General features: G+C 36.8%; 1 protein-coding gene across 2 annotated transcripts in view; it reads right to left on the minus strand.

Annotated features, from left to right (window-relative positions):
* Positions 1-26,898, minus strand: part of PDS5B (PDS5 cohesin associated factor B) — a 103,857-nt gene that overhangs the window by 54,079 nt on the left and 22,880 nt on the right. For both annotated transcript variants that reach the window (XM_071552899.1, XM_071552891.1), the window contains exons 3-9: positions 24,108-24,311; positions 19,630-19,716; positions 19,428-19,525; positions 17,818-17,944; positions 11,186-11,266; positions 8,953-9,093; positions 335-450 (exon numbers count right to left, since the gene is read on the minus strand). In XM_071552899.1, the coding sequence (XP_071409000.1) occupies positions 335-450; positions 8,953-9,093; positions 11,186-11,266; positions 17,818-17,944; positions 19,428-19,525; positions 19,630-19,716; positions 24,108-24,311 (854 nt within the window). The remainder of the gene's footprint in view (positions 1-334; positions 451-8,952; positions 9,094-11,185; positions 11,267-17,817; positions 17,945-19,427; positions 19,526-19,629; positions 19,717-24,107; positions 24,312-26,898) is intronic.

The following is a 26,898-nucleotide window of genomic DNA, read 5'->3' on the forward strand; positions in this document are numbered from 1 at the left end:
TGATGCTGGTTTTGAATTCATCTATCATTGAATAATTTGACTTCTGAAGAAATTACAGTATTCATTTTTATTGCCAATAGCAATAAAGATAGTTGAAAAAAGTGAACTTATAAGGGGATGATTTGTAAATGCTCACTCTGCAGAAGTACAGATGCAGAAGATATATATAAAATAGCTTTAGTGTTTATCTGTCAGAACGCAGATAAAGCAACAAGAAGTAATTCACACTTAGCTTTGTCACTTTAAAACAAAAACAAAACAAACAAAAGCAACTTGAATTGGACTTCAATGAATGTCTTCCCCTCTCCAGGCAGGGAACTCAATCAGAATATACCTCCCCAGGTAGCACTGCCAAAGTGGCTTGTTTTGGGATGCCAACTCTGAATCCTTCGCCCCAAACATTTTTGCTAGAAGTTTTACAACCTGCAGACGTTCTTCATTGTCATTGCTCTGGAAAATGAACAGATTTTTTTTTTATTAAAAAAGTCAACTAACCCAAAGAACAGAGCTCTTTTTACACCAAAACACTAATACACTTCTAGAAATACCATAATACAGATCGCTAAGACTTCTCTTGTATACAAACGTCTATCTGAAGACAAAAATCTTTCACTATTTTCATGAGAAGACAAAATAATAAAGGCAGTGAAAATGAAAAACAATATTGAGACCAAAAAACAGTGTGAACAAAGCCTGATGAAAAATACACAGATAAATGCATCTCTTTAACCCTCAGGAACAGATTACAGATTGTGTTAGGAAATGTGTTATGTACCTGTACAAGCTTCCACAGGTTCAGGCACAACATAATAGGAAACTAATTCAACATTTGTCTGCACATAAAGGTTTACACTTCTCTAGAATAGTGCTTAATTTTAAAAAAACTATTTAAAAAAAGTTTCCAGAATACAAGTTTTTAGAGAAAAGCAGATTAAGTACCCAAGATCTGAGATAAACAGGAGCTAGTCCTGTATTTAAGCCTATTTTTAAAAATGCTGAGGTACAACAGATACTCTTCTTTCATATTTAAAATTAGCACTGACACAGATAAAACAAGGCCCTCTTCAGTATATTTTCATTATCATTATTTTGTATTACTTTTGTTTAACACAACACACAGCATTTGAAGATTAATACATACTCTGGAAATGTAAGTTAACATTTGTGCAATTAGTATGTACTTACTGTTCACCAATTTTTTTTACCCTTCCTTATTAAAGAAAAGGGAAAAACCAAAACTGGCAGCAACAATTCTTTGAAAAGGGAGTAACTGAAATTAGTTTATATTAATTAGATACTATTCGTTCCTTATTATTTCCGGCTTTTTTTTCTGGTAATCAAGACTTGAAAATACTGTTCTTTTCTACCATCTTTGACACTCTTTTTAGTTCAGCAGCACCTTCTGAATATGAACAAGAAGAGCACAATATAGCTGTCAGAGTTCTTTGATACAACACCACAATTTTAAAGACAAACTATTTCTCCTGATTCAATACCATAAAAGGGCTGAAAAGTTTGCCAGCATGTCCTTTTAATTCAGAGCCCTAAGAAGAGTAAAAGCATTTGTAAAATCTTTAAAGTAGTAGAGCAAGAAAAGTTAAGGAAGCAGCCATTTCTAACACTGATATATTACTACAATACAAAAGACTGATTTTTTTAAATACACTTTAGTATTAAGTATTGGAAGCATTAATAGCAAATCCATTACTCTGGTTTTTTTGTGTTTGATTTTTTCCAATTAACATTCTGACTGACACTGCTGAAAGCCTTTTACAACCTGCCCCTCTTAATCTGCAATAACTGATACGGAGTAGTGTCGCTTACACTACAAATTCTTATCTGTGGCCCCATGGTTAAGAATTTTTCCTTTTTTTGGTAGCCTGTATTAGTCCAACCTCCATGACTCCCATCCCATCCACTCCTGCTTAAACCAACTAAACAGTCAAAATATTAAGCATCTCTGAATTTTTCTAGGTAACCTACATAGATTCACGGCAAGACACTCAGAGGGTGGAAGGAAGGCAGTGGAGGGTGGAAGAGTTGGGAGCACACTAAACATTCAACTACTTAATTACAGGGCCAGGAATATAGGAATAAAGTCAACAAAACAAAATCCTCAACCAGAAACATAGGGGAAAAAAAGTCAACAAAACAAAACAAAAAAACAACAGAAATCTAAAACAGACTAAATGAATTAGCGGCAGAAGCTTTCACTGTACCAGTCACTCATACAATTGTAAGACAACCCACTTGTGTTTCCAGTCCTGTTGTAGCAAGAGTAAGTATTTGTGATTTTGTGATTATGGACGAAGAGTATTTGATACTTTTTAAATTTGTGCCCTGATGCTGGTCTCCTTGAAACTCTCATATATAAGCTGCTAAAAGGTAATAAAAATCAGTCTGCACTTCTTATTGAAGGAATGTATCACTGTTATAGCCCTTTATTCTACTTTAATCTGTACTCTGCTTCTGAGGGAGGGGGGGAAAAAAAGGGTATCAAACTCTGAAAAAATCCTAATCCTTCTCCATTCTATGAGACCCTGTGTACTTGAAGAGTCAACACCCTTCACCTCTTTTCTTAGTTAAATCCAGCACTCTCTGTTTAATTGTGTTCCATCATGATTTGTCAATAAAAATTGGCACTAAACATTGACTTTTCAGTTCCCCATAAGTGTTCCCAACACACAGGCAGCAGCTCTTCTGCCTAGACATTTGGGTCTGTCACTAACAGCAGCTGAAGTCAGGCAGATTGTTAACACTACTGAGTCCAAAAGAATAGGCAGCACTGAAGATCTGAAGGGACTTGGGAAGAGAAGCGGACACATAACCTGAAACTTGCGAAAAATTTTAACTACTATATTCAGGAAGAAAGGCAGTTCTAAAATAACAGAAGTCAAACTTTTATTGATTTCATTCATTACATCATATTGGCTTAGTAATACAGTAAGATAAAAACCTAAGCCCCATTACAGATACTTTTCAAATACTCCACGAGCTTTTAATTCTCCTGAACTTTAAAATGTTATTCACTTTCTGTAACAGACATTTCTAAAACTCAAATATTAAATCTGAACAAAGGAATATCAGTTTCCTTTACAAGCTGACCTACACAATAATACATTCTTAACTTTTTCCCGAACCAAACTGAACCAACCGTGTCAGTGCTAGGTCTCTAGATATACCATGTTAAAATGCCAAGATTAGGCACAAAAGACTGACCCTCACAGAAGAGGTTAAGTTAAATGAATCTCAGTGCTCATTCTCCTGGTAATCAGTTAATCACGCAGAATCCTATCTAAAATCAGGTAGAAAACAGTAAGTACTAGTAAGAAGCAACTATGATTTGATACAGCTCTCCCAGAACTTGGCAACAGTTCTTCCACCTGAGAACACAGGAGCTTTTCTTTACAAAAATCTATAAAGGTGTAGTGAGTTGATCCCAGCAAAAGCCAAACACCCACCCAGCTTCTTACTCACTCTCCCCTCCTGTACAGAGAGAGGGAGCAAAGAGAAGGAAGGTTAAAAGGCCCATTAATGAAGATAACAACAGTTTATTAGGTAAAGAAAAAGCTGTGTGTTCAAGCAGAGGAAGAAGAGGAATTCATTCACTACATCCCATTGGCAGGGAGATGTCCTGGCGGTTCCCAGAAAGCAGGGTCTGTGCTTGCATAGTGCTTGCTTGGGAAGACAAACACCATGAGCAAAACCAAACCCTTCCTCCTCCTTTCCCTGAACTTTTATGGCTGAGTATGTGTTCCCTCTCAAGCTCCTGCCCTGCCTCAGCGTACCTGGGGGGAAAAGGGAGGGCAGCACAGAGAGAAGCCTTTACCTGTTCCTTCACTCTTGTACCAAAATGACAAGGTGCTTGAATACCAGGTGGCCATGTCGTTTAGATTCAAAACAGTAAGTATGTTCAGTGGCATCACTGAGACACCTAAGTGCTCTCACAAGTTTCATACTAGGAGTTTGTTAAGCTCTCTATACATGGTCAAAAATTTATTCGGCCACTGACAGGAAAGCCCTCAGATTTTACTCACACTTAAAGAGACAGTCTAGAACTTCTTGTAAGACCCTAAAGCCATGAAGACAAACTCCTTCTGCCATAAAGAGTTCAAAAAAGTTCAGGGAGACAGAGACCAAGAGATTTGGATTCTGACACTAATGAGACATGAACACATAGATGTTTGTTTACGTTCTCAAACTCCCATCAGCCACAGAGGCTGAGAACAAGGAAGCCTTATCAACTGGAAGGCAATGGAGGTGGCTCAGTGAAGATCATCTGGTGGTTGGGAGAAAACCACCATCACTTCATTTTCAAAACTCACCACAGAAAATTGCAGGATTATAGAATTATTAAGGTTGGGAAAAAAAATCTTTAAGATCATTGAGTTCAACCATTATTCTAGCAGGACCATGTTCACTACTGATCCATTACATCCACACACCTGAAAATTTCCAGAGATGGTGATTCCACCACCTTCCTGGGCAGCCCGTTCCACTGCTTGACCAGCCCTTCAGTTAAGAAAGTTTTCCTAATATGCAATCTAAACCCTCTCTTGATGCACTTAAGGCCATTTTCTCTGTTCCTGTCACTTGTGACCTGGAAGAAAAGACTGACCCCCACCTGCCTACAACCTCCTTTTCAGGTAGTTGTACAGAGCGATAAGGTACCCCTGAGCCTCCTTTTCTCCAGACTAAATGTTTTGAAGCAAAGAACTAAGATATTGCACAGAAATTCTGTTTCATATACAGAATGCAACTAGAGGTAAAGCTGCTGTTGCCAGAAGGAATCAGTTTAAAAATACAGAATCACTATCAGAGAAACATGCAGCACCTCGACTGTGAGACTGAGCACTTGAAGGTCAGGATGAAACATTGAACAAACCCTAAAGAACAAGGCAAGAATACCAAGAGCTTTCAGCATCCCCAAAAAACAGATGAAGGTTCTCAAGATTGGAACAATCAGGATCAAAAGCACCTACTCTTTTTTTTCTCCTTCAGTATAACTAGAATTAATGGAAGGCAGCAGGGCAGCCCTTGCAATCATGAAACAGGACTACATACAACAGACTTCCCAGATTTCAGTCAGTCCTCAGACAGAACCCACAGGCCCAAGCAGAATTCAGATTCACCATAAGCCAAGCATATTCATGGCAGAAGCCTGACCATGAATTCCCACTAAGCCAAGTTACAGCTCTTTGCAGATGATGAGTTGAAGTGATTTGTAGCTGGAGACACTGGGCGTATGACCTGCCAACAACAGAATACTGTTGAAACTTCAACAACTTCCAATACAGCAGGACTGGAAATCCCACGTCACTTATTTTCTAAGGCCTAATTGTTACTTCCCAATTTATTTTGAAGTCCTGTGCTCTACTACTAAGTTGACCTTCATACTTCTTCAGCCTTTACATGATAGGGCCAGTAAAAAAAAATTGAAATAATGTTTAACATTCATGTGAAAGCTACCACTTACCATTTTCTACAGGCAAAAATACTTTTATACAATATCAAAAGAATTTACAAAGAATAACTCTTGGAAAAAAATGGCTCAAACTATAGCAAAACAATAAAAAACACTTTAAGAAAACAATTAATTTCTTTTAAATTAAATTTCACTGAAACAATCAAACCCATTGTATTAAAATTCACGTAGAGCTTGTCAAGTTTGCACCTAACTTGCATCTCAGCTTTAAAGTGAGCTAGAACACTTGGTGTCTTGCTCTGGTATGTCTGCCATAAGTGTACTTCATCTGGACAATTCTTTTTTCTTTTACTGCTTTTAAAGCCAATTAAAAAGAAAATGCAGCACATTTTCAAAAACACAGAGAACAATTACTCAATTTATCTTTGAAAAGCAGAGATCCTATGTCACCTTCCGTGTGTTCAGCACATGCAAGATGAGATCATTCTGGCACATCTCCACAACTCAACTGCTCAGACAGTCACAGCTTTCCTTCAACACTGAACACAAGGCGAAAATTTATCACCATGAGAGCAATCAGACATTTGAATAATCTTCCCAGGGAAGTGGTAGATTCTCTGATGGTGGACATTTTAAGATGCAGCTGGACAGACTGTTGGGCCATCTTGTCTAGACTGTGCTTTTGCCAAAAAAATTTGAACCAGATGATCCTTGAGGTCCCTTTCAGTCTTGTATTCCATGGTTCTATGCTCAACTGCTAAGGTGTAATACAAATCTCCTTAGCAGCAAAGCTGCAATATGAGATCTTGGAATACAGTAACTGGCCCACTAGTCTGTAAGCATAATTTGAGTATTTGCTGTTATCACAGCTATGTATTCCAGAGCCATATCAGACAACCTCACAGAACAGAAACTGGATGTTTCTGTGAAAGTATGTATTGGAACTAAATATACTTCACAAATTTAAACACCTAGTAGTCCATGCTGAGTGAGCTCAGAGGGACAAGGCAGACAGAAAGACACAATACTATGTGCCAAATCCAGAAAAGCCAAAATCACCAAGTCAAGCTCTGAATGATATGCAGAGCTCACTGAAGTTCTCAGTTATTGTAATTCTAACTTTAATTGACTTTAATCTCCCCTCTGCCAAATTTCAATACAGACTGCCAAGAATGTTTTTCTCCTTTACTACCCACCCAATCCAACAAGGCTTTGTCAAGCTTAACAGGACTACCATTTTCGTTTCTTTTCACTCAACACAACAAAAAATTAGCTGCCTTCAATCATAAGCACTCCAAGTTTCATTAAAATCACACTCTCTTCTCAAAACACTAATGAGCTTTTCACCTGGAACTGAATTAAAAAATGCTTGCCACTAGCTGCTGACATTTAGAATAAAGCCAAAGCTATTGTGGTAAGTACTAAATCATTGCTGGCAGGTCTGCATACAAAATGAGCTTGCATTGATCTCAGAAAACACACAGGTTGACCGTATTTCATTCACATTTTAGTACACTTATCTTCAAAATACGCTTTTAATTACAGAAATATCCCTCAGCTCACCTAGAACCATAGCATGGTTTGGGTTGGAAGGGACCTTTAAGGACCATCTAGTTCAACACTGCTGCTGTGGGCAGGAAGACCTTCCACTGCATCAGGTTGCTCAAAGCCCTATGCACCGTGACCCTGAACACTTCCAGGGATGGGGCATCCACAAGCTCTCTGGGCAACCTGTTCTAGTATCTCCAAATTTAAGCAAGGTCTACCCTATTCCAAATAGAGGTGGGGTTTTTTCCCTTGAAAGATGGGTCAAAGTACATTTGACAGCAAATGGAACAAAATAGCTATGTATTATCTGTTCTTTTAACTTCAGGTATCAAAACCACACACCTGAGTAACAAGATGATTACAGTGATCTTAGAACTACATTGAGTTCAAGGAATAGAGTGGTAATGTAACTATGAAAACATACGTGTCTCCTGGAAACACTACTAAACTGGATCTGGCAGACATCAAGCATGAACCACTTAACCCTCAACAGTTCAGACCACGGGGAAAAAACTACACTCAGGATGAAGTAGACAAAAAGCAACAAAATACATGTTCATCATCTGAAAAGAGTATACTAAACAAAGAACAGAAATCCAAACATGAAAAAAAGTATTGTAAATTCAGAAGTACATGGAAATGCTTTGGGCTGAAATCAGCCAGTTTAAGGAAAAGACGAGAAATTGTCCTGGGGTGGGAAAGGAAGGAACAAAAAAAAAGTTGGCAGTATTAGGCTACCAGACTTTCTGATTCCAATCAAATAAGATTCAAAAAAGACATCAGTATTGAAATAATGAAATACGAGAAATCAATGAAGGAGAAGAATGACAAAACCTGCGGTTTTAAGTGGACCTAAAGATGGGAAAGGCATTGCACTCATGTACTATGGAAAAGGGTATGGCAGCAGTTAAGATTAAATGTCCTGAATAACTTCTTCAGCTACAGAAGTACTGTTTTTATTGGACTGAGAATGATAATTGCCATCTCTAAGAATAGGAATTAAAGGTTGGAAAAGGTCTACTTAGAAGACAGAGACAGCAAGCAGTAAATTGAGCCCTACTTCTTTGGGAAACGTGAATGGAAAGGTAAGAGCTGTAAAAAAACTTCAACAAGCGTAGCACGCCTGCCTACCAACAGCAGGGGAAAACAATGGGCATGAGCAAGCCACTGTGACAATAAAAATTGCAGGAATAACAGACCAAAGGTGCTACAAAGCTAAACTCTGTCCTCAATTATAAAAATGCATGAAAATTTAGAAATGACCCATGGCACATTAGCCCTCAGGTTTAGTAACAGATCACTTTCAAACTTAGTAATACTACACTAATCCAACACGTCACTTCCTCAGAAACCCTGGGGAATGACAAATAGAATCAAAGTGATGCAGGATAAAGACAGTGCCAACTGTTATATTGCATTTCTCCACTGTACTCTGAAAAGGAAGCCAAAAATAAAAATACTGATTAAAATAGATAGTCAGCCAGCCATCTCCTAGACATATGAAATAAGCCTGAAAAATCATCAAAGTCATTGCAGCAATTCCTATAAGACATATTTATGCATTCCAGTTCTCTGTTTATACTTGTTGCAGAACTACTATTTGGACAAAATTGTCAGTACATCAGTACATATATTCAATATATTAAATCTTTCACAATAAATTATACACTCAACACAGGAATAAAACACATCAAATTTTCAGGTCATTAAAAAAAATCAAGTTATTGCTTGAAAGATACAAAAAACTCTACCAATCAAACCCCAAAATGCACTGTAGGTTAATACACTTTAAGTTAAATTATGCTTTTTGAGGGGTTTTATCAGTTTTCCTTTAAATGATGCAAAGAAAGCATATTTTAGATGTATGTATTAGTTTTATATGCCAATAATTTGATGAACTTGTCAGAAAAAAAACAAAACCACACAAACAGTCAAAGCGTACACATTTCAAATATATAGAAAGGATAAGAACTGCTTACCTTAAGTTTGAATTCAAGCTGTGGTAGAACAGAAAGCAAGAGGTGACTGTCAATATTGTATAACTCCAGAATCAAGTCGAACACATGCTCTGACAGGTCACTAATTGATGTTTTACCAAGCATGAGGACCTGATTGAAGAACTGGAAAATAGAATATATATCAACAACAAGAGTGAATATATATATACTCTTTCAAATCTTATGCTTGTCAAGCACTAAATCCACCTTTTAACCTTACAACATTAATTTCACTACTATAAAAATTAAGGGGGAAGGGTGGGGGGTAGGTGTGGCACACATAGATCAGGGCTCTGTAGTAGAAACCTTAAGAGTATCATTATTTTGTATTCAATACTATACATAAAGGAAAACACGTTAAAAGTGATGTTTAATTTACCCCAGCAGACCTACAATTATTTTAAGGAATACAACTTCGCAGGAGTTCCGGTGCATCACATATTTTTACAATGTGACTCTATTTAAAGTTATTTCATTATTAAGGACCACCACTTCAAAAGTATTCTAACATTTAGTCAAAACAAGGCTGAAACAACTGGCTAATTACTACATTTAACAGCTGACAGCTTAAACAGCTGAAAGTAAAAGTATAGACATAAATAACCGACTGTTCCAGAATTTGTTTTACAAGCAGCATAATGCAGCTGCAAAGCAATTATTCTTTCCTGGTAAACTTGACAAGTTTGAGGGAAACTTCATACTTCTCCTTAAAGAAAATATTTCCACACTACTTTGAACTATTTTCTCTCAGATGGGCAAGGAGGAGTACACTACCCCCTACTCATAAGGGGGAGGATATAATTTGGAACATTTTTCTTCTCTTTGGGTTAAAATAGTGCACAAGTGTGGCTAAACAAATTACACTATCTCCACCTGCCACTAAGGCAACAGAATACATTTAACTGGCACTGCAGTTTTCTACTCTCAAACTTAGGACAGATGAACATCAGAACACTCTCTACCTGACAAAGTTAATCATATCAGTAAAGAAATGAAAAAACATGAAAGCTACCACTTTTTAATGTTATAAAGTGAACCCCAACAAGTGATGCAATAGTAATGACTAGAAAATAACAGAAAGATGAATTTAATTAGAAGTTAAAGACTGTCATGCAGAAACATTTTGCCTTTCTGGATACAGAGTTGCCTGGAATGCATATATTCCTGGTTAGGAAACTATTACAGTGTTTTCAATGTGTTTTAAGGAAGCAAACTTTCAAAATAGCACATTTCTCACTTGTGGGAAACAAAGAACAGCAGACTCCATGTACATTCTTTCCCTGAAAGGAAGATTCTTATTGTACAGACTTCCCTAAAACTCACAAAATGTCACCCAGTTTGTAATTTAAACTTAGAGATGAACAACATTTAAGACACAATTCCATGTAGCAACACCATCCCAAAGCAGTAGCTTTGAAGTAAGAGTTTGCATTGAAGGTTTTTTAAAACCTTATGAGCTACCCACTTTTCAAGTGCCACAAATGTTACAAGTCTGAAAGCATCAAAAAGCATTGACGATTTTCTATTGTTCTCAAGCTCCTGAGGTTTTGAATAGATGCCATTAGACCTGCTAAGTCCTCAAGTACTAGAAAAAAATGGTTTTTTTCTATTGTACAACTTAAGTTAGAACTTAATCCTGTCTAATCTTTACTTCCCCTCATCCATCTTCTATTACAGTGCCTATGATATCTACACTCAATTTGGCTACATTTCTCTGTTTACTTGGTTTTCTTCCTTACTATCTATGCTTAGATTATGTTTCCTCCTCTCACTCCAGTAATAACAGCATTAAAAGACTGCCCTGTCTTCACTTCTCTTGGCTTCTAAATAGTCTCATCTCCTCACTAAAAGAATTTTGCCACAAAAACACTGTGTTTATATATTTTTATCAGAACAACACATATAAATACATTTGGTCATCCAGTCACTCAAAGGATTGACTCTCAAGGTCTTCCAAAACAGCAGAAAGTAAAATACCCATTGCATTTCACAAATCAGAATTATGACAGGCTTAGTAGTTTATATATAGCAAAGAATTAGACTCAAAAGGACAGGTTACACAGAGCTTCATCAATGTAAAATTCTCTCAAAGTAAACTGAGAGTTTGTAAAAAGTTATTTTACAGCCCTATTGACTATATACAATTCATTCTTTTTACAATACAGCTCAGTTAAAAAACCACCAATTTCCACATTTGTTTGCAGGCTTCACTTACGTTAGTAATGTACGGTTCAATGGCTTGCGCTGTCCTCTTTAGTAAAGCCTTTGCCAAATCATAGGCTTGCTTGTTCAAATTCTGGGAAAGAAAAAGAGAAAACAAACCAGAAAATTTTTGAGCATATGCATTAATCCTATAAATAAATCCAAGAATTTAAAGCTACCGTGTACTGGTAAATGCACTAAAGGAATAGCCTGTTCTTTTTATACTCTCAGGAGTAAAGATAATACAGAAAAAGCAAACCCATTCCAAACAAAGCTTTGTAATAGCCACTGATATTACTGAGAAAAAACCTCTTTCCTGGAGAATAAGAGCTTACTTTTAGTTGCACATCTAAGACATTTACATTGAGACATTTACAGCCACCACAGAAGCAAGACTCTCAACAGGACTGTGGCAGAAAGTACGATGCTGTCATTGCATCAAGTAGTCACCTGTGAACCACCATCACAGCCTCTTCATCGTACCATGCAAAGATACTTAGTCTGTTGTCTGAGATAGCAAAGAAAATAGTCTAAAATTTTAGCTGATGAGCAAAAAAAGGGTGAAGAATAAAAATTAAATAAACTAACATAAAAAGTTTAGAGAACGGACCCCCGTCCCCAACATTCCTATCCCTCCATTTGTCTAATTGGGTTATTGCTCTATCATTGTTTCCTTCCTTTCCCAGCACAGATTCTCCACGCTCTAGTTGCTACATCCCTTCTCCAATTTTTTATATCACAATTATTTTTCAAAATTTTCAGAAGAAAATACAACTCAGCCCTTCTGAAACCCACACAGAGTTGATTAACACACTGAAGAAAGTCTCCAATACACAAGAATATATAGTATTTTAATAGCTAAGTCTCTATAAAAATACAGTTCCCACAAATTTTATTAGTCTTTGCAATTTAAAAAATCCTACCACTATTCAATTTACAAGACATCAGTAAAAAGGGGCAGCATTTCATCGGTTTTTTAAAGTATGTCTCATCCATAAAAGCAAGAAAACTTCATTTTAGCATAACAGAAAGAAAACACAAAACATATTGCCACATCCAAGATATTTCTTTACCTGTATACAGTTGGTTCTTTATAGCTGTCTGAATGGAAAAGAAGATATGTAAAGAAACAGAGAGTACTGCCTGAAATTAAAAAAACTCTATAGAACTATAGGCTTCTAAACTGCGGTGGGAACTGATTAACCTTTTCTGATAATGTAAGACAAAAAATGTCTTTGATTGGCTTACTGATAGGTGACTGGAATCAGAAGACTACAAAAATTAATGCTTGCAGTATGTTGTACTCAGAGCCACTAGAGAATGTGACTAAAAATCCCAGTTATCGTGTATCCCAAAGACACTTAAATGCTTACTAAAATACTAATAAGCTTGTAATTTCCTCTTCCCTTTATTCTAATTTGTAATTTCCTCTTCCCTTATTCTAATGAAGATATAAGGGTAATTGACAGTCTTTTTACAAAATTGTATGCCTGTTCCATGTCCCAGAAAAGAGAATGCTCTGCATTCTGGATTGGTCTTTATGGTTATGAGGGGGGAAAAAAAGAAAACTTAAGGGAAAAAAAAGAGGAAAAAAAGAAGAAAAAAGAAAAAGGCACTTCCACCTGTAGCATTTGTTTTGTGTTGCTCACCTAGAGGTGTAACTCCATTTCAGGAAATAAAAGCATAACTAATTATAACAAGGAATGTACGCCACTTGCAGTTCTTGTCCTGATCCTTCTTGACTTCACAGTTGACCTTCATCAAAACAAACAGAACTACTTCCACCTGGGTGAGAGGGAACTCCGGATCATGAGCAAGATCGGATTCATGTATCAAACAACTTTAAACAGCAGACCCAGCACAGCAGAGTTCCAGCAAGTACATCTGTTTTGATTCACGTTAATTACGGTTCCAGCTTGTGTCTCTCACACAGCAGCTCGCTTCAAAACTTAGTATTTCCCCCAATAAATGCTAGAAGTAGCTATTTCCAACCCTGGGAGAGGTATTCAAATGCACTACACTTCATTCTATCTAAAAAAGCTGCAAAGAGGAAAAACAGTCTGAAGCACAACTGGCTAAGCAAAGTTACCTATTTTTTCATACCTCATGTACTTGATTTAACTGTGCCAATAGTCATGGCCCTTAAATATCCAGAGGCCCAACTTTCCCAAAATAACTATCAATGAAGTCTTAAAAGCACATGAGAAAGTTTTCTTCTCATTTTTCAGCTTCAGGATAAAAGAAGAAATGAGAAAAAGTGGCACTGCCTTAGTTGAAATGAAAACGAGCAACACAGCCCCATTACCAAGTAGGTTCAAAGATCTTTTACAGAATGTCAAACTCATCCTTCTAATTTAACAGCCACAAAGATGCCATAAACTTCCTTCTCCTGAAGGAGACGTTTTAAAAGCATAACACCTAATTTAACAGATTTCTTCTCTGCATTGAGACGAACTCTTCCATCATTATCCTCTCTTTAATCTTTCTACATGTTTGGAAAGAAAATTGACGTGTATTTCAAGATCCTTCAATGATTTAAGAAAGGCCTCATGATGGGGACAATAATCTTAATCAGGATGCCTCTAAGAGCACCCAGTGGGCATAAACTTTTGAGAGTCCTGAACAGGGTAGAAACTAAGTGATCAGCTGGCAACGCTGTTTAAAGTAATCATTAGTCACTTCTAAGGAAAATAAAACAGAAATAAGTATTCATTGATAAGGACAAACCAAAGAACCACCCAAGAAAAGGCAGAACATAGATCTTCTGCAAGACAACTGAGGTTACATTTAATGTCTACAACAGATTTTTTTCCCCCCTGTAAACCTCTAGTTTTCTTTCAGAAAACAAAGTTAACAAAGAACATGTTTTCTCTTAAAGCTTACGAGGCCTCCAGCAATAATATTAGAACATAGGCCATCTTGGTAAATCTCTTCTTAGATTCAATTCCTACCATGATTTTTATGTATATGTTGCTAGTATTTCTAGCTTTTTACACTTCTGGAAGACATTAAAAGTTTTGCCAAATCATTTTTCATATCTGCTTTTCTCTAGAACATTCGACAAACTTTTACTTTTTGACAAAAGCAGTGGCAACCTCTCTGACAGCATGGCACAGATATTTTTGTGTTACCCTCCAGGGCAGTGGGAGTGAAATAATTTGTACTCGTTCTTTAAACGAGATAAAACAGGCAACTGAAAACAAAGGCATGTCCCTCATTTTTTCTTTAAAAAGATGAGTAGCTACCATCAATCCAGCCCTAATTTTGTAACTTTAGGAGGAAAATCAAATATTAATTCTGTATCTAGTGCAAATATTCCTGAAAAACACACATTTTAACATAATATTTTCTTGGAATTTGAAAAGGGTCTTTAGTTTTACTCTTACTAACAATGGCACAGGCGCAGAATTAGTATCCAAGAGCACTTGACAAAAAAGAGCTAACAAATTCTCTAGTTCTGCTGGGGAAGGTAAACAGGTTTCTAAGGAAGCTGACAAAGGAAAGCTCAGCTGAAGTGTTGCCAAAATAGATAACACTAATTATTAAGCAAACTTCTAGTAGAGACAGTAACGAATTTAATTGTGAATATCACTTTTTCTAAAGCATAAACATGTAAAGCACGTGGGATGTGCAATGTGGGATTCCCTGTACTACTCCTGAGGCTGAAAATGAAACACTGACAAACACTCAAGAAAATAAAGTACAATTTGCCTTCTAACACACCACACAAACAATTTTTCTTGCTCTTACATACTGACAACCCTTCCCTTGCTTCTGGGTCTTATCTGGGTTTAGGTCACTATTTCATTCCCTGATAATATAATTCTATCAAAAGAATTTCAGTAGAGTTTATAGAAAAGAAGAAAAGAGAAACCTCAAAAGGAAAACAATTATTCAGCATCAAAATTAAGAGTTGAACACACAGTCAGACAGGTTAAGCTGCCACTTTATTGATGTATTCAATAGCTGCACTACTCCAGCAAGCCTGTGCACACTCCAGTGTGCCTCTTCTGTCATACCAGTGTCGGCTGCTCTCATTCAGGTTTACATCAGTAGGCTTTTATTGTGGCCAAGTGAGATGGATGACAAACTCAAGGGCAATAGAGTAGTTTGGACTTCTTCAGTGACTACCAATTACAGTAGACAGACATTTGATAATACATCATGTTCACAGGATATGCTCCTTATGCCTGAGCTTTCACAGTCATCCTGTTGGCATCACTGTTCATTAGACTTAATACTCAGGCCTTAGGACCTACTTTTCCTCTTTGAAAAAATATTGTCTTGGTTTTAATGGGTAACAGCACCAAATTAACCTTTTGGTAAACAGATCAACTAATTACTACATCTCTTAAAAATATTAATACAATTTTTGCATCAGGATGTCTCAAGTTGAATTTTAGCCACGGGACCTTAGCATCCAGGATCCAAAACTAAAGAAGATACTTGAACCTTCTGCTCCCAGTACATACTTACAGACCACTCTTCAGAGAAATTATAAAGATTGAGCACCTCAAGTCTCAATGTCATGTTGCCCAATACAACTATTTTCTACAATACAATTGTTCAGCTCACAAGGCCACCACACATTCCCTCTCATGCACAGCCTTCCTTCTGGCTGTATTAAAAGCCCATCACTTGCCTGTGTCACTTTCTACAGACATAATGGTTTTAACCTCCAACAACCCCTCAGTCTGACAGGGTGGTGTTCCTTCAACTCCATCAAAAATAGTTTTTGGTTCCTAGGAAATCTGGGGATTCCCTAATGAGCATTACACCAACACTTGCCACTACACCATTTTTGGTGATGACCCTGATTACTCAATTTCTCTTTTCCACAGCCTGTACAGCTGAACAGCTGCATCAGCTAAGACATAATTCTGTTTTTATGGTGGACCTTATCCTTAATGTTTTTGTAGTTTCGTGCTCCATGGACACAAGTGGAAAAATTCTCAACTCTGAATTTGTTACACTTTTCCAAGCTGCAGAAGGTAGTTAGAGGACTACAATTTTAAATAAACACTATGTGAAGATTTTGAGATGAAACAGAAAAATATTAGAAACTTCTTTCCATTACAATGAAAACAGGAAAAAAAAGGTACTCAGAATACAGCATGAAGTTACAAAACTATTTCGGTTAGAAAGCAAGCTATAAATGAGCATCCTATTCAAAGAGACACTGATTAAACCAAAAGCAGAAGAAAATGCAGCCCTCCAAACATATTATCCTATTAACATTCAGTCAATAACTTGAAATCCACTATGAAACAGAATTGCTTTAATGCTACAAACAATCTAACAGGGATGCAAATTCTTCAAATCAAAATTAATTTATTAAAACTTAATCACAGAAACAGTACAGTCAAATCAAGTTGAACACAGGTGACACAATGAAACAACAGATCCTTAGTAACTGAGAAAATACAAACTGAAATACTTTGCATAGTCTTGCTTTTGTTTCTTGTATTACAAAGCTTTAATTTATAAACCTGAATCTTAGCCCCACAAATTTCCATCTGGTCCTGGCACAAAAGTACTAGACCCCCTGAAGGACACAGTTAAAACATTTCCAGTGGGGAAAAAAAAATTGCTGATCTATATTCAGCATTTAGTCTTGCACTGTTAATAGAAAAATAATTTAAGTGCTATGTATTTACTGAAATTGATAGCTTGTGGTAAAGGCACACAAGTAGGCATTCCAAAGGAACTCTCAGTTAATACCCTCTTAATCTTACACTTCTCAGAAAGTACAGTAGTTAGCACATTCCTGAAGATTAAAAAGAAATAAATTAAAAAATTAAAACATTTAAAAAGGAAAAAAAAAGAAAAACAGTAAGCTATTAGAACTGTCCAAAATGCAGCTAAATGCACATTTTCTAGATAATTCTCCAGAATCCTTTTTTGTCATACAGGACTTAACAAACCATCTTCTTTCTACACTGCAGCCTAAGCGATTTTGTAGGACACACCTAGTTTTCTGAACTAAGAAGTCAGACTTCTATGCTTTTTAAACATTTAAGTATCACAACACAAGCAAAGTTGTGAAGTTCTTCCTTTGATTCATCTATATTAGACACTTTGGGGTTTTTGACAAGACGCTGTTGATAAAGGTAAGACAACCACCCCTTGGGCTCTGCAAGCACCACCATTTTTGCACATAGTTAATTCTATGGCTGCATCACAAACATATCAATGTGCTTTCAATATTACCAAGCCAACATTTCTTGACATTATTGGTACAACAGAGCCAATTACAAATCAGCAGTTGTGACAACTTTTTCCATCACACTTAGGGCACTACATTAGTTTGAACGTTGATACAGCACTACATGAATTAAAAACTTTCCAAAGGATATATGTAACTTATATATTAATTTCTGGTGGTATATAAAAAACCTGTGTTTAAATTTATATGACATTAAACCTTTTAGATTACTATGACCACTTATACTTTGCTTATGGCAAGCGTATCAGAGCAACAAAACTACGGAATTTTCTGGCCATTAAAAATAGCTTGCTAAAAGAAATCCAAATAATACAAAGACATTTGCTACAGCCATTCTCCCAATGAGACAATATATACCTGAATCCAATAAATCATGATCACAAAAGATCCAAAGAACTTAAGCCACTATAAAGTCTTACCTTATGTGCTGGCACTAGATTAACTAATACCGTATCCAAAAGTTCCTGCGACACAGTATCTCCCTCACAAATGATAGAGCTCATTAGATCAACCATGTGCATATGTACTTTTTGGTTATGACCGTTGCTGAAATTAAAAAACAAGAAGTCTTAATGCATTATCTATATAAAGTACAAATTCCCATTCAGAGCACTTCCTGGGTGATGCCAAGCAACCAGAACACAATAAGCACATCACAAGTTTTCTTAGAAGTCAAAACACCTCAGTTCCTCAGTTGCATATATGTATGTATGACCAGACTTGGTGAACGCAGATCTAGGCAGGGCTCTCCCCACGTGGGTGTGCCCTTCCAGCCTGCACGGTGCATTTTTTAGGTGAGGCACAGCGTGCGCAGAACTGGCCCCACCGTTTAAGTCCTGAGGTCCATCTGCCACAGCCGAGTGAGCTTGGACAGTGACAGGGAAGTCCTCGGGACTGTCACAGCACCCGGTACTAACCGGGGCTGACCCTGCTGAGCATCCGAGATGTAACAGGATGGGATGGCAGGGAGGCATTGAACTGCCAGGGGACGGTCCCACTGAGACTTGAACTCAGGGCCTTGGGATTCGGAGTCCAGAGTGCTCTCCTTTACACCATGGGACGGCCAGTTGCATATATACCACTTTCCAAAATGATCTTGAATTTCTCCTCATTTACTACTGTGGTAAGAGGACTGTATCCATCCCTAACATGGAAAGATAGTGTGTATTAAAACATCACTCCTGTCCACTCAACACTGCTGGGACTTCATCTGAAGTGCTGTGTCCAGATCTTGGCTTCCCAGCACAAGAAGGGCACATAACACGCTGGACTCAGTCCAGCACATGATCATAAAGATGATTAGGGACTGGAGCAGCTCTCATGCAAGGAGGCGCTGAGAGAGTTGACATCTTCTTTTAGCCTTGAGAAGAGATGGCTTAATGAGGAACTCATCGTTATGTTTAAATATCTGATGTTATGGGTAAGAAAGATGGCAAGACTGGACATACTCAGTGGTGTCCAGGGACAAAACAAGGGCCAATGGGCACCAGGAGAAATATAGGACAAACTGTTTAATCATAAGAAACTTTTAAAATATAAGGGTGACTGAGCACTAGAAGGTTGCCCAGAGAGAGCATGGATCTTCCACCCTTGGAGATGCTCAAAACCCAACTGGCTACAGTTCTGGGCAATCTGCTTGATTTGACCCGGTTTGAGCAAAAGGGGCAGACTGGGCTACCTCTAGCAGTACCTTCCAGTGTCCACTATTTTCTGACTTACGTTTTTATAGCAATAACCCTCTAAATTCCTTAGACTTGCATATTACACCATTCAATTTCAAGAATAGAATAAAATAAATGCAGTAAATGACAATCAAATGAAGTTTCATAGGGAAAAAAAGATTATTTGTAGTTTTGTTTAATTACTACAGACAAACTGACAGCTTGCAGTGTTTATACTGCTGCGTGCGCTCAAACTGTATTACAAAACTAAGCTCATTAACACTGAAGTTCACACTGAACAGCTATCTTAGAAGCAACTGATCTCAATCATGCAATAATATATTGTGATTGGGGGTGACAATACTCACTTTATTACTGAAAACAGAGTTCTGTACAACTGTGTAAAAATCTCATTGCTGTCTTCTAATTCAAAGCATATGTTGTAAGACTTGACCCAAGCAATGTTCTGTTCAGCAAAAAAAAAAAAAAAAAATAAAAGGAGTAGTTAATACAAGATTAAATTGAAAAACTACCTCTAACACATATTATGAAAAAAGTTATGAAGCTTACCTCAAGCAAATAAAAATATCGATTAAACTGAGGGCTTTTTGTATCTTCTAAACCTTTAAGTTGTCTTGTTATAAACATAAATATGTCCTGAAAAGAAAGAAGTGATAGTTATTTAGCCAATTGCAAATAAACTTTCAAAATGAAAATAAGTACCTTTTAAACTTACTAGGATTATTTATCACTACAAAATACACAGCAATGACAGACAATTTTTCACTGTACAAAAGAAGATCATCTGAAAAAACAACAGGGAAAGTCTCAAGAAGTAATTTTAAAATACTTTATGTTTCTTGAAAGCAACCTTTTCCTAAGGAAGCAAAAGTTTTCCTTCTGCAAAGAAAAGCACTCGACAAACAGAGCTGCAACTGCCTGACATGCTGCAGAAGTCAGAGATTATTGTTCAGCAGAACAACAAATTTTACATTTTTATTTCATACTGCAGTAAGTTTCAAAAGAAGGGCAGAAAAGCAGTAGGCAACTACAACTTTCCTAAGAGTATTTTATGTTCACACTGTATTGTTTGTGCATTTCTCAGTCATCATGATACTGACACAGATCACGTCTCTTGCAAAAACTAATAAGCCTCTGGCTTCCTCCACCAGCTTTCAGCACCAGAAGACTCCTTCAGAAAAAGTCTCCCAGAGTAAATTGAAGCAGGTTAGAAGGAAAAAATAATCAAATTATGAACAGAATGGAAACACACAGGAAAGTGGTTTTAAATGCTTTTTACATTCAGATTATAAACAGCTGGAAATTCACAACTACTATATTAAATCAAAATATTTAAAATATGTTTCACCAGAAGCACTGTTCACAGCCTCAACTGTACCTCTGATATTCCATCTAAGAATTTAGGTGTAAATCAGATAAATTCCAAAAGGTATAAAGTTGCCGTAATAAATACAAGAAAGCCTTACTGTTAACCCTGAAAAAACTGTCCTAGAAATAGCCTATAAAGCTTTTCTAGAATATTTTTGAATGGACTATTTCCCTTCAGACCCTCAAGAATAATGAGGCAGAGGAAAAGATAAAAATGGGCTTCTCCTTTCGTTCTAACACTTCAACCAAAAAATCCAGCCTTAATCATTAAGCTGAGGACTTACTGTGGTTCCAGGTAAAAACAAGAATTAGGTTACACTGTACATCATCACCTCTTGACAAAGAAGCAGAGCAAACACACTGTTCAGAGATACAGCTACACTAACGCTGTGATCTGGATTGAGATGATTTTGAAGTGTTAAGGATGATCAGAAGGATCACTGTTTGGCTCACACTTGAGATCACTCACAGAGAACACAATCCAGACTCTCTAGCTTGAATTAAACCAAACAACACAGTTCAAAGGACACATCTAATGGTCTCCAATCACTCAAGAACATTCAGTCCAAAAGCGCACCTGAAGAATCTCTCCCTTAAAAACTAGTGCCTGAACCAATAGCAAGCCATGAGTCCCCAAAATGAGCTGTCTTCTGGAAAACTAGTTCACTGGAAGGTTCTGTGAAATTCAGAAGACACACAAACTGAGGCTCAGTGAAGAATAAGATTCAGATTAAAAAAAAGGGAGCACCTGATAGAAAGACCAATGCCAAATATAAAAATTACTTCTTCTTAGAACTCATGCTCTATCTTAATTGTTTCTGTTAAACTTCACGTGTACAGGTGAATCTCAAGCAGTTCATTTAACAAAGCATCTTTACCTTTTATCCTGCAGCTCAGTGTGAAACACTTTTCCACTGACTGTGATTCAAAGACCTTACTGATTTTCCAAATTTTTGTGAAGTTCTCCTGTGTTGCATATAACTACATACATCAGTGAATAGCATGCATGTACAGTAAGTTCAACATTTGAAGTTTGAACGCTTCAAATAATGCCATCACTTCAAAAAGTAATCATTTATTCATAATATATTTGTTTCCAATTTTGTTTGAAAGAAAGCAAGACAGACAACTCAGAAGTACTCACCAAATTTTTAATATCTCACTTATTATAACTGAATATTTTTCTGCTTTTTAAGCATACATAATATACAATTTGAACACGCATTCATAAATTCAAAGCACAGGTTAAAATAAACTTTGGCTGCAGCTGAAAAATTGCAACACTTTCACAACAATAAATTTTCACATCAGACTCCATAACGCAAGTCTACATTAGAAATCAGACTCTGAAACCAAAAGAGCCTGTGCTTCAACTCCAGGCAGAACATTCAGTGTTTTTTGGATTGCTGTCTTGATGCCCATTAAGCACATAAGGGCTTCAATAAGCCTCAGAGCCATGGTTCTCACCAGAGAACACATCCAGAGTGCTGAAGTTCTGCCACCAGAAACCCCTTTAAACATCTTCAGTTCAGCAGGCTGGCAGACAGTCGTTTGGTTCAAGTAATTTTCAAGGGACACATATCAGTGATTAGATTACCTTCCCACCAAGAAGTTAAATTTGGGCTCTAGGCTTTCCACAGACTGAGGATTTGAACTTTCCAGATCCCAGAAGACCAATCCTGCTCCAGTTCTGTTTTTAGCTTCTGTGTGGCATTTTCCATCCCTGTTATCAAAGCTCTTCCAATGCTCAGCAAGGAACGTAAGATTTATACTGATCATATACATAAAAGAGGGAAACCTGAAATTCTGATCACTTTCCTCAGCATCTCGCACAATGTGTAAGTTACAAAGAGATCCAAGGAGTCTGAAGCAAGGGCAAAAACTTTAGATTTTAAGCTTTCTCCTCTCAAGAATTTAATCCTTTTCAGCACTCCCATTTTTAACTTTTGTGCTACACATACAAGAATAGGCTCAAAGCTGCAGTATGGGTATGATAATAAATACTGGGTAAAATCAGTGCCAAAATATACCCCAAGAGGAAGCATTCTTCCTCTTACCTCTGTCCTAAAGTGCAGGGAACTCTTCAACATTTCTCTCAGAGCTTGTCCTGCAACCACAAAACTGTGTTCAGAGGAAATGGGTTTGCAAAAAACCCACCTCAACAGCCTCAGGACAAAGTCCCTGTGGTTTGGCTTTTCTTTATTTATCAAAATGTATTCAGAAAACAGCATCAAGAAACTGAATTCTGAAACCTGCACAGATCACAAAACTCAATGCTGGCAGTGGAAGTTTGTAGTCCATTCAGTGCTCTGTCCAAGTAGTTGTAGTATGGTTATACTTCAGGTGTAAGATCAGTAATGTAAACCTTCCAATATTATACACTATGAAATCTGAAACTTAGTACCATTTAGTAGATCAAATACTGTAAGGAGGAATTTATGTAGCCCAATTCAGAAAGACAAAACCAAAAAATTTAAGCCTAACAAACAAATGAAAACATCTACTCAAAACTGAAGTACAAACCAGGATGCCCAAAAACCAGAATTAAAAATAGCACAGTAGAGAAAGGTAACATTTGCGTCCAGCTGAAGATGGTGTAATCAGTAAGGCAAGTAGATGTACCTCTGATTACACATTAATTCAGAATTAAGAAAACAGAGCTAATGAAAATCCCTAGGTATGTCTCCAGTACAGCTGTTAACAAAAGATGTACTACAGTTGAAACAGAACTGTTTGCCCTACTTAGGAAGCGCTGCTGGTGCAACCACCAGATGAGAAATTGAGTGATTTTCTCTTAAGTGATAATAGATAGATCTTACATTACAACCACCTTTTTTTATCCTGCTGTGGAATACACAAAGACCAAAGCAAAAACAAAAAAACACAAAAAAGACCACACACACACAAATCAGGGAAACAAAAAACTACACTTTTCAGCATTATTTTCACCTGCTTCTTCGTAGATTTTCTGTAAAACTCAGTTCATCACTCTAGAATCTGACTGTGCAAGGGGAACAGTTTGATTTTGAGAGTTAGAAACAAAGTAAGATTTCTACTAAAAAAGTAAAACCACAAAACAATCTAATTTTGTTTTCTGAAACAAATGGGGTAGATCTGTACTGCCTTTTTCAAACCTGGCATTTCTCTATCAATCATCTCCATCTAGTGGGATCAGTGATGTTTTTAATAGTAGAGTTTTCCAAACCACATCAGAAATCATTATCCTCTGTACAAAAATACTTCATCTTTCTTTCAACAGAGCCTTCATCTACAAAATTAGAAGTACTCACCTCTTGGTAGTTTACTTGGAAACCTAGGGGTATTTTCCCTGTTGAAGGCACTAGCTGTCTTGCAAGAGATTATGACAACAGCTATAGATCTATCAGTATTTCTAAACAGACCACTACTGGCAAATCCCAATGACAGTTCAATAAAATATTTATGTTCAATATAAATCCAAAACTCTACAAGTTACTGGAAGATGCACTGTATATCCCTTTATCTTATCAACAATTGACCAAACAATCATATCCCAAAATCAAGTGAAAACTTTTAATTACTTGGGTTTAACCAAGGATAATAGGAGGGGAAAAAAGTTACAATCAATTATATTAATCATTCTGTTCAAAAACATAGTGTAGAAAAAGAGATTAATTTACCTTTAGTTTATCCGGTGAAGTGTATGGAGCTTCAGGGGCATAAATTCTGAAGATATCGGCAAGACAACATGCTACCAACAAACGTACATCCTTATCAGGATGTTTGAGGAAAAAATCTGAAGCAAGATGTAAAGCAAGATTTAGGTAAAGCTCCTTTTCTTCTTCAGAGTCCTGGTCCATATCCATGAAAGTTTTCACAACCATCTAAATAAGACATAAAATTAAACATACATAAGATTGGTACATAAAATTCAACAATGTGTAACAGGGTCCTTACCTGCAAGTTCCTTTGCTGGTTTTCTGCAACTTCTAACAGAAGCACTATTATAGCAATTCAGCAGCACATATTTGAGTAACCAATGTCTTATTTTTCAGGGTATGTGAGAAACCCAGACAAGTCCTCTCTCAACTGTACCAACACAGTCTCAGCAAAGCTACTGAGACTGTAAGACTTCCCAGATCCTTTAGAGAATCCACCTGAGCCAGTTGGACAATTCAAAAAATACAACAGCATTCACTGTTACAGTCTCTCACTTAAAAAATTCAGAAAACAAGGAAACTTTACTCAAAATGTTTGTTTCTCCCTGAACTATCCAGAGTTATGATTTTTTTTCCTTCTATTCTCTTTCAATTTCAGGTTTTTCTCTATTACTCTCTGAGGACAATACTATCCCTCTGTGCTGTCCAGAAGCAGAGCACACACTTTCAGCAAAAGCACATATAGATCCAGGCAGTCCAGCAGCAGGGATGTTGTCCAACAGGACTAAAATGTCCACTAGTATTATTAGAATCCAGTAGACTGAAGTTATGGGAGAAAAAAAAAGAGTCTGGGACACCAAATATTTAACATGCTAAATAAAACAAAACCAAGAAAAGTTTTAATTACTAAATGCTAGTTGGCAAGAATTCTTATATTTACAAAAAAAACTGCCTGAAGGAGAAGAATTTATTACAAAACAAATTTGTTATCCTTTTCTCCAATTCCTTACTTGAATCACTGAGGCAGTTATTTTGAGGAGTTCAACTGTTGTTAAAATTAACAAAATGGTAATAAAGACTTAATTACACAATCCTGAGAATTGAAGTCAAAATTCCCATCTATTTCACCAGTGCAGGAAAGAGATATTTTTCCAAGAATAATGTTGTCAGTGAAGTTCATAAAAAATCCCCACCCAATTCCCCAGAACCCTAAAACACTGTAAAATATTTTGCTATAGTTTATTGTTTCGTTAGGTCGGGGGCGGGGTGGAGGGGGGGGTTGTCTGAAAAAAGAAAATTAATATAACTGGTCAGGGAGCAACAAATCCAACTTTAAAAAAAAAAACAAACGAACTTCTGCATAATCAGGATCACAGAAGCTGTAAAGTTTTCAAGCATATGAGAATCCTTTACTAAAAGGCATAGAAGATTAGTAGCTTATGCAGACATATAACTTTCATTGCAAGAAAGATAAAGTCCTCCCCTGACAGACACACGATGAACCATTTGAAGTGCACTGATGCCTTTCCACACTATTAATTTATAAATAACAATTGTTTTCACTTCTATGAAAAGTAATTAAGACTCATGTAGTTAACAAGGTAATGAATAAATATCCAGGTGTCACAAGGGTTCTCACAACGTGTTTGGGTTTTGCCTACTCTAGAAATGAACCTCCAGTCTTTCTTCCCTGACAACATGAATATCCATCAGCACATCAAAGATCTTGTCTCCAGAGCAAACTGTTAGTGTTTAAAGGAGAACATAGGAAAGCAAGCTAGTTCTCCTAGCACAGCTTTCTAGCTTCCTGCAAAGCAGAAGGTTAAACGATTCCTGAGCCTGAAATCACACCCAGATCACTGTAATTAATTCTCCTGGAGCTTCGCCTTCCAGATGTGGCCCATATTTCTTAAACCAGTTCCATTTTTACTACATCATATAATAGTAATAAGCTTCAGAATTTACTTATATAAAACTTATGGAAAAGTATATTATTAGACTGCTGGTCTAAAATTAATGCTTCATTAGATGATGCCTTAGTTCTTGTGTATTAAAAAAAACTATGGAAAAACCGCTCTTCTCACACTATTCATCATTTCCAAGTGTTTATCACCTTTCTGTCTCCAGTGCTAGTTCATGACTATAATCCTTTAGTTTCTATGTCTTTTCCAGACCTACTATAACCTGGAGAGGGTGTCAGTAAGACCTGCATACAATTTCTGATTTAAGTTATGCTAATACAGAAATTCACTGTGCATATTTTCCATTTTACTCTCCGATTTCCCCATAATTTGTATTTATATAAATATATTGTCACCAACAAACAGCAGAACTACTGCTTGTGTGTAAATCAAAACAAAATCCACAGAAAAGTGCTTCTTCCCTAATACTTATAAAGAATTTGGCAGTCAGAGAAGTCAAGAGGCTAATTGCTTATTTATTTATCTATCAACTCATGGTCTTTAGCACCTGCAACTGTGTTTACATCTAGGTCTATACACTTGTGGTGTAGCCTGGCTCATCCAATCCTTTATAAAAGAAACACCGTGCAGTTTTCTCCCTGCCTGTGCACTGATGAATTCACAGGCAGAATAAACAGCTGACAAGAAATACAGGACATCCCACAAAGGCCACTTTTCCTGCAAGACAAATCAAGATAGCAACAGAGGGGACTAGACATTCAAGGCCAAAAGTGAAATTAAACTACAGGGGGAAAAGCACCAGTAAGAACTGTGTGCAGCATTTCCACAAGTTTAAAAAAACATGCAAGTGACAACATAGAATACCTTCTAATAGGAATCACTCATATGCA

The sequence above is a fragment of the Pithys albifrons genome, chromosome 1, assembly GCF_047495875.1.
Source record: "Pithys albifrons albifrons isolate INPA30051 chromosome 1, PitAlb_v1, whole genome shotgun sequence".
In the NCBI taxonomy this organism is placed as follows: domain Eukaryota; kingdom Metazoa; phylum Chordata; class Aves; order Passeriformes; family Thamnophilidae; genus Pithys; species Pithys albifrons.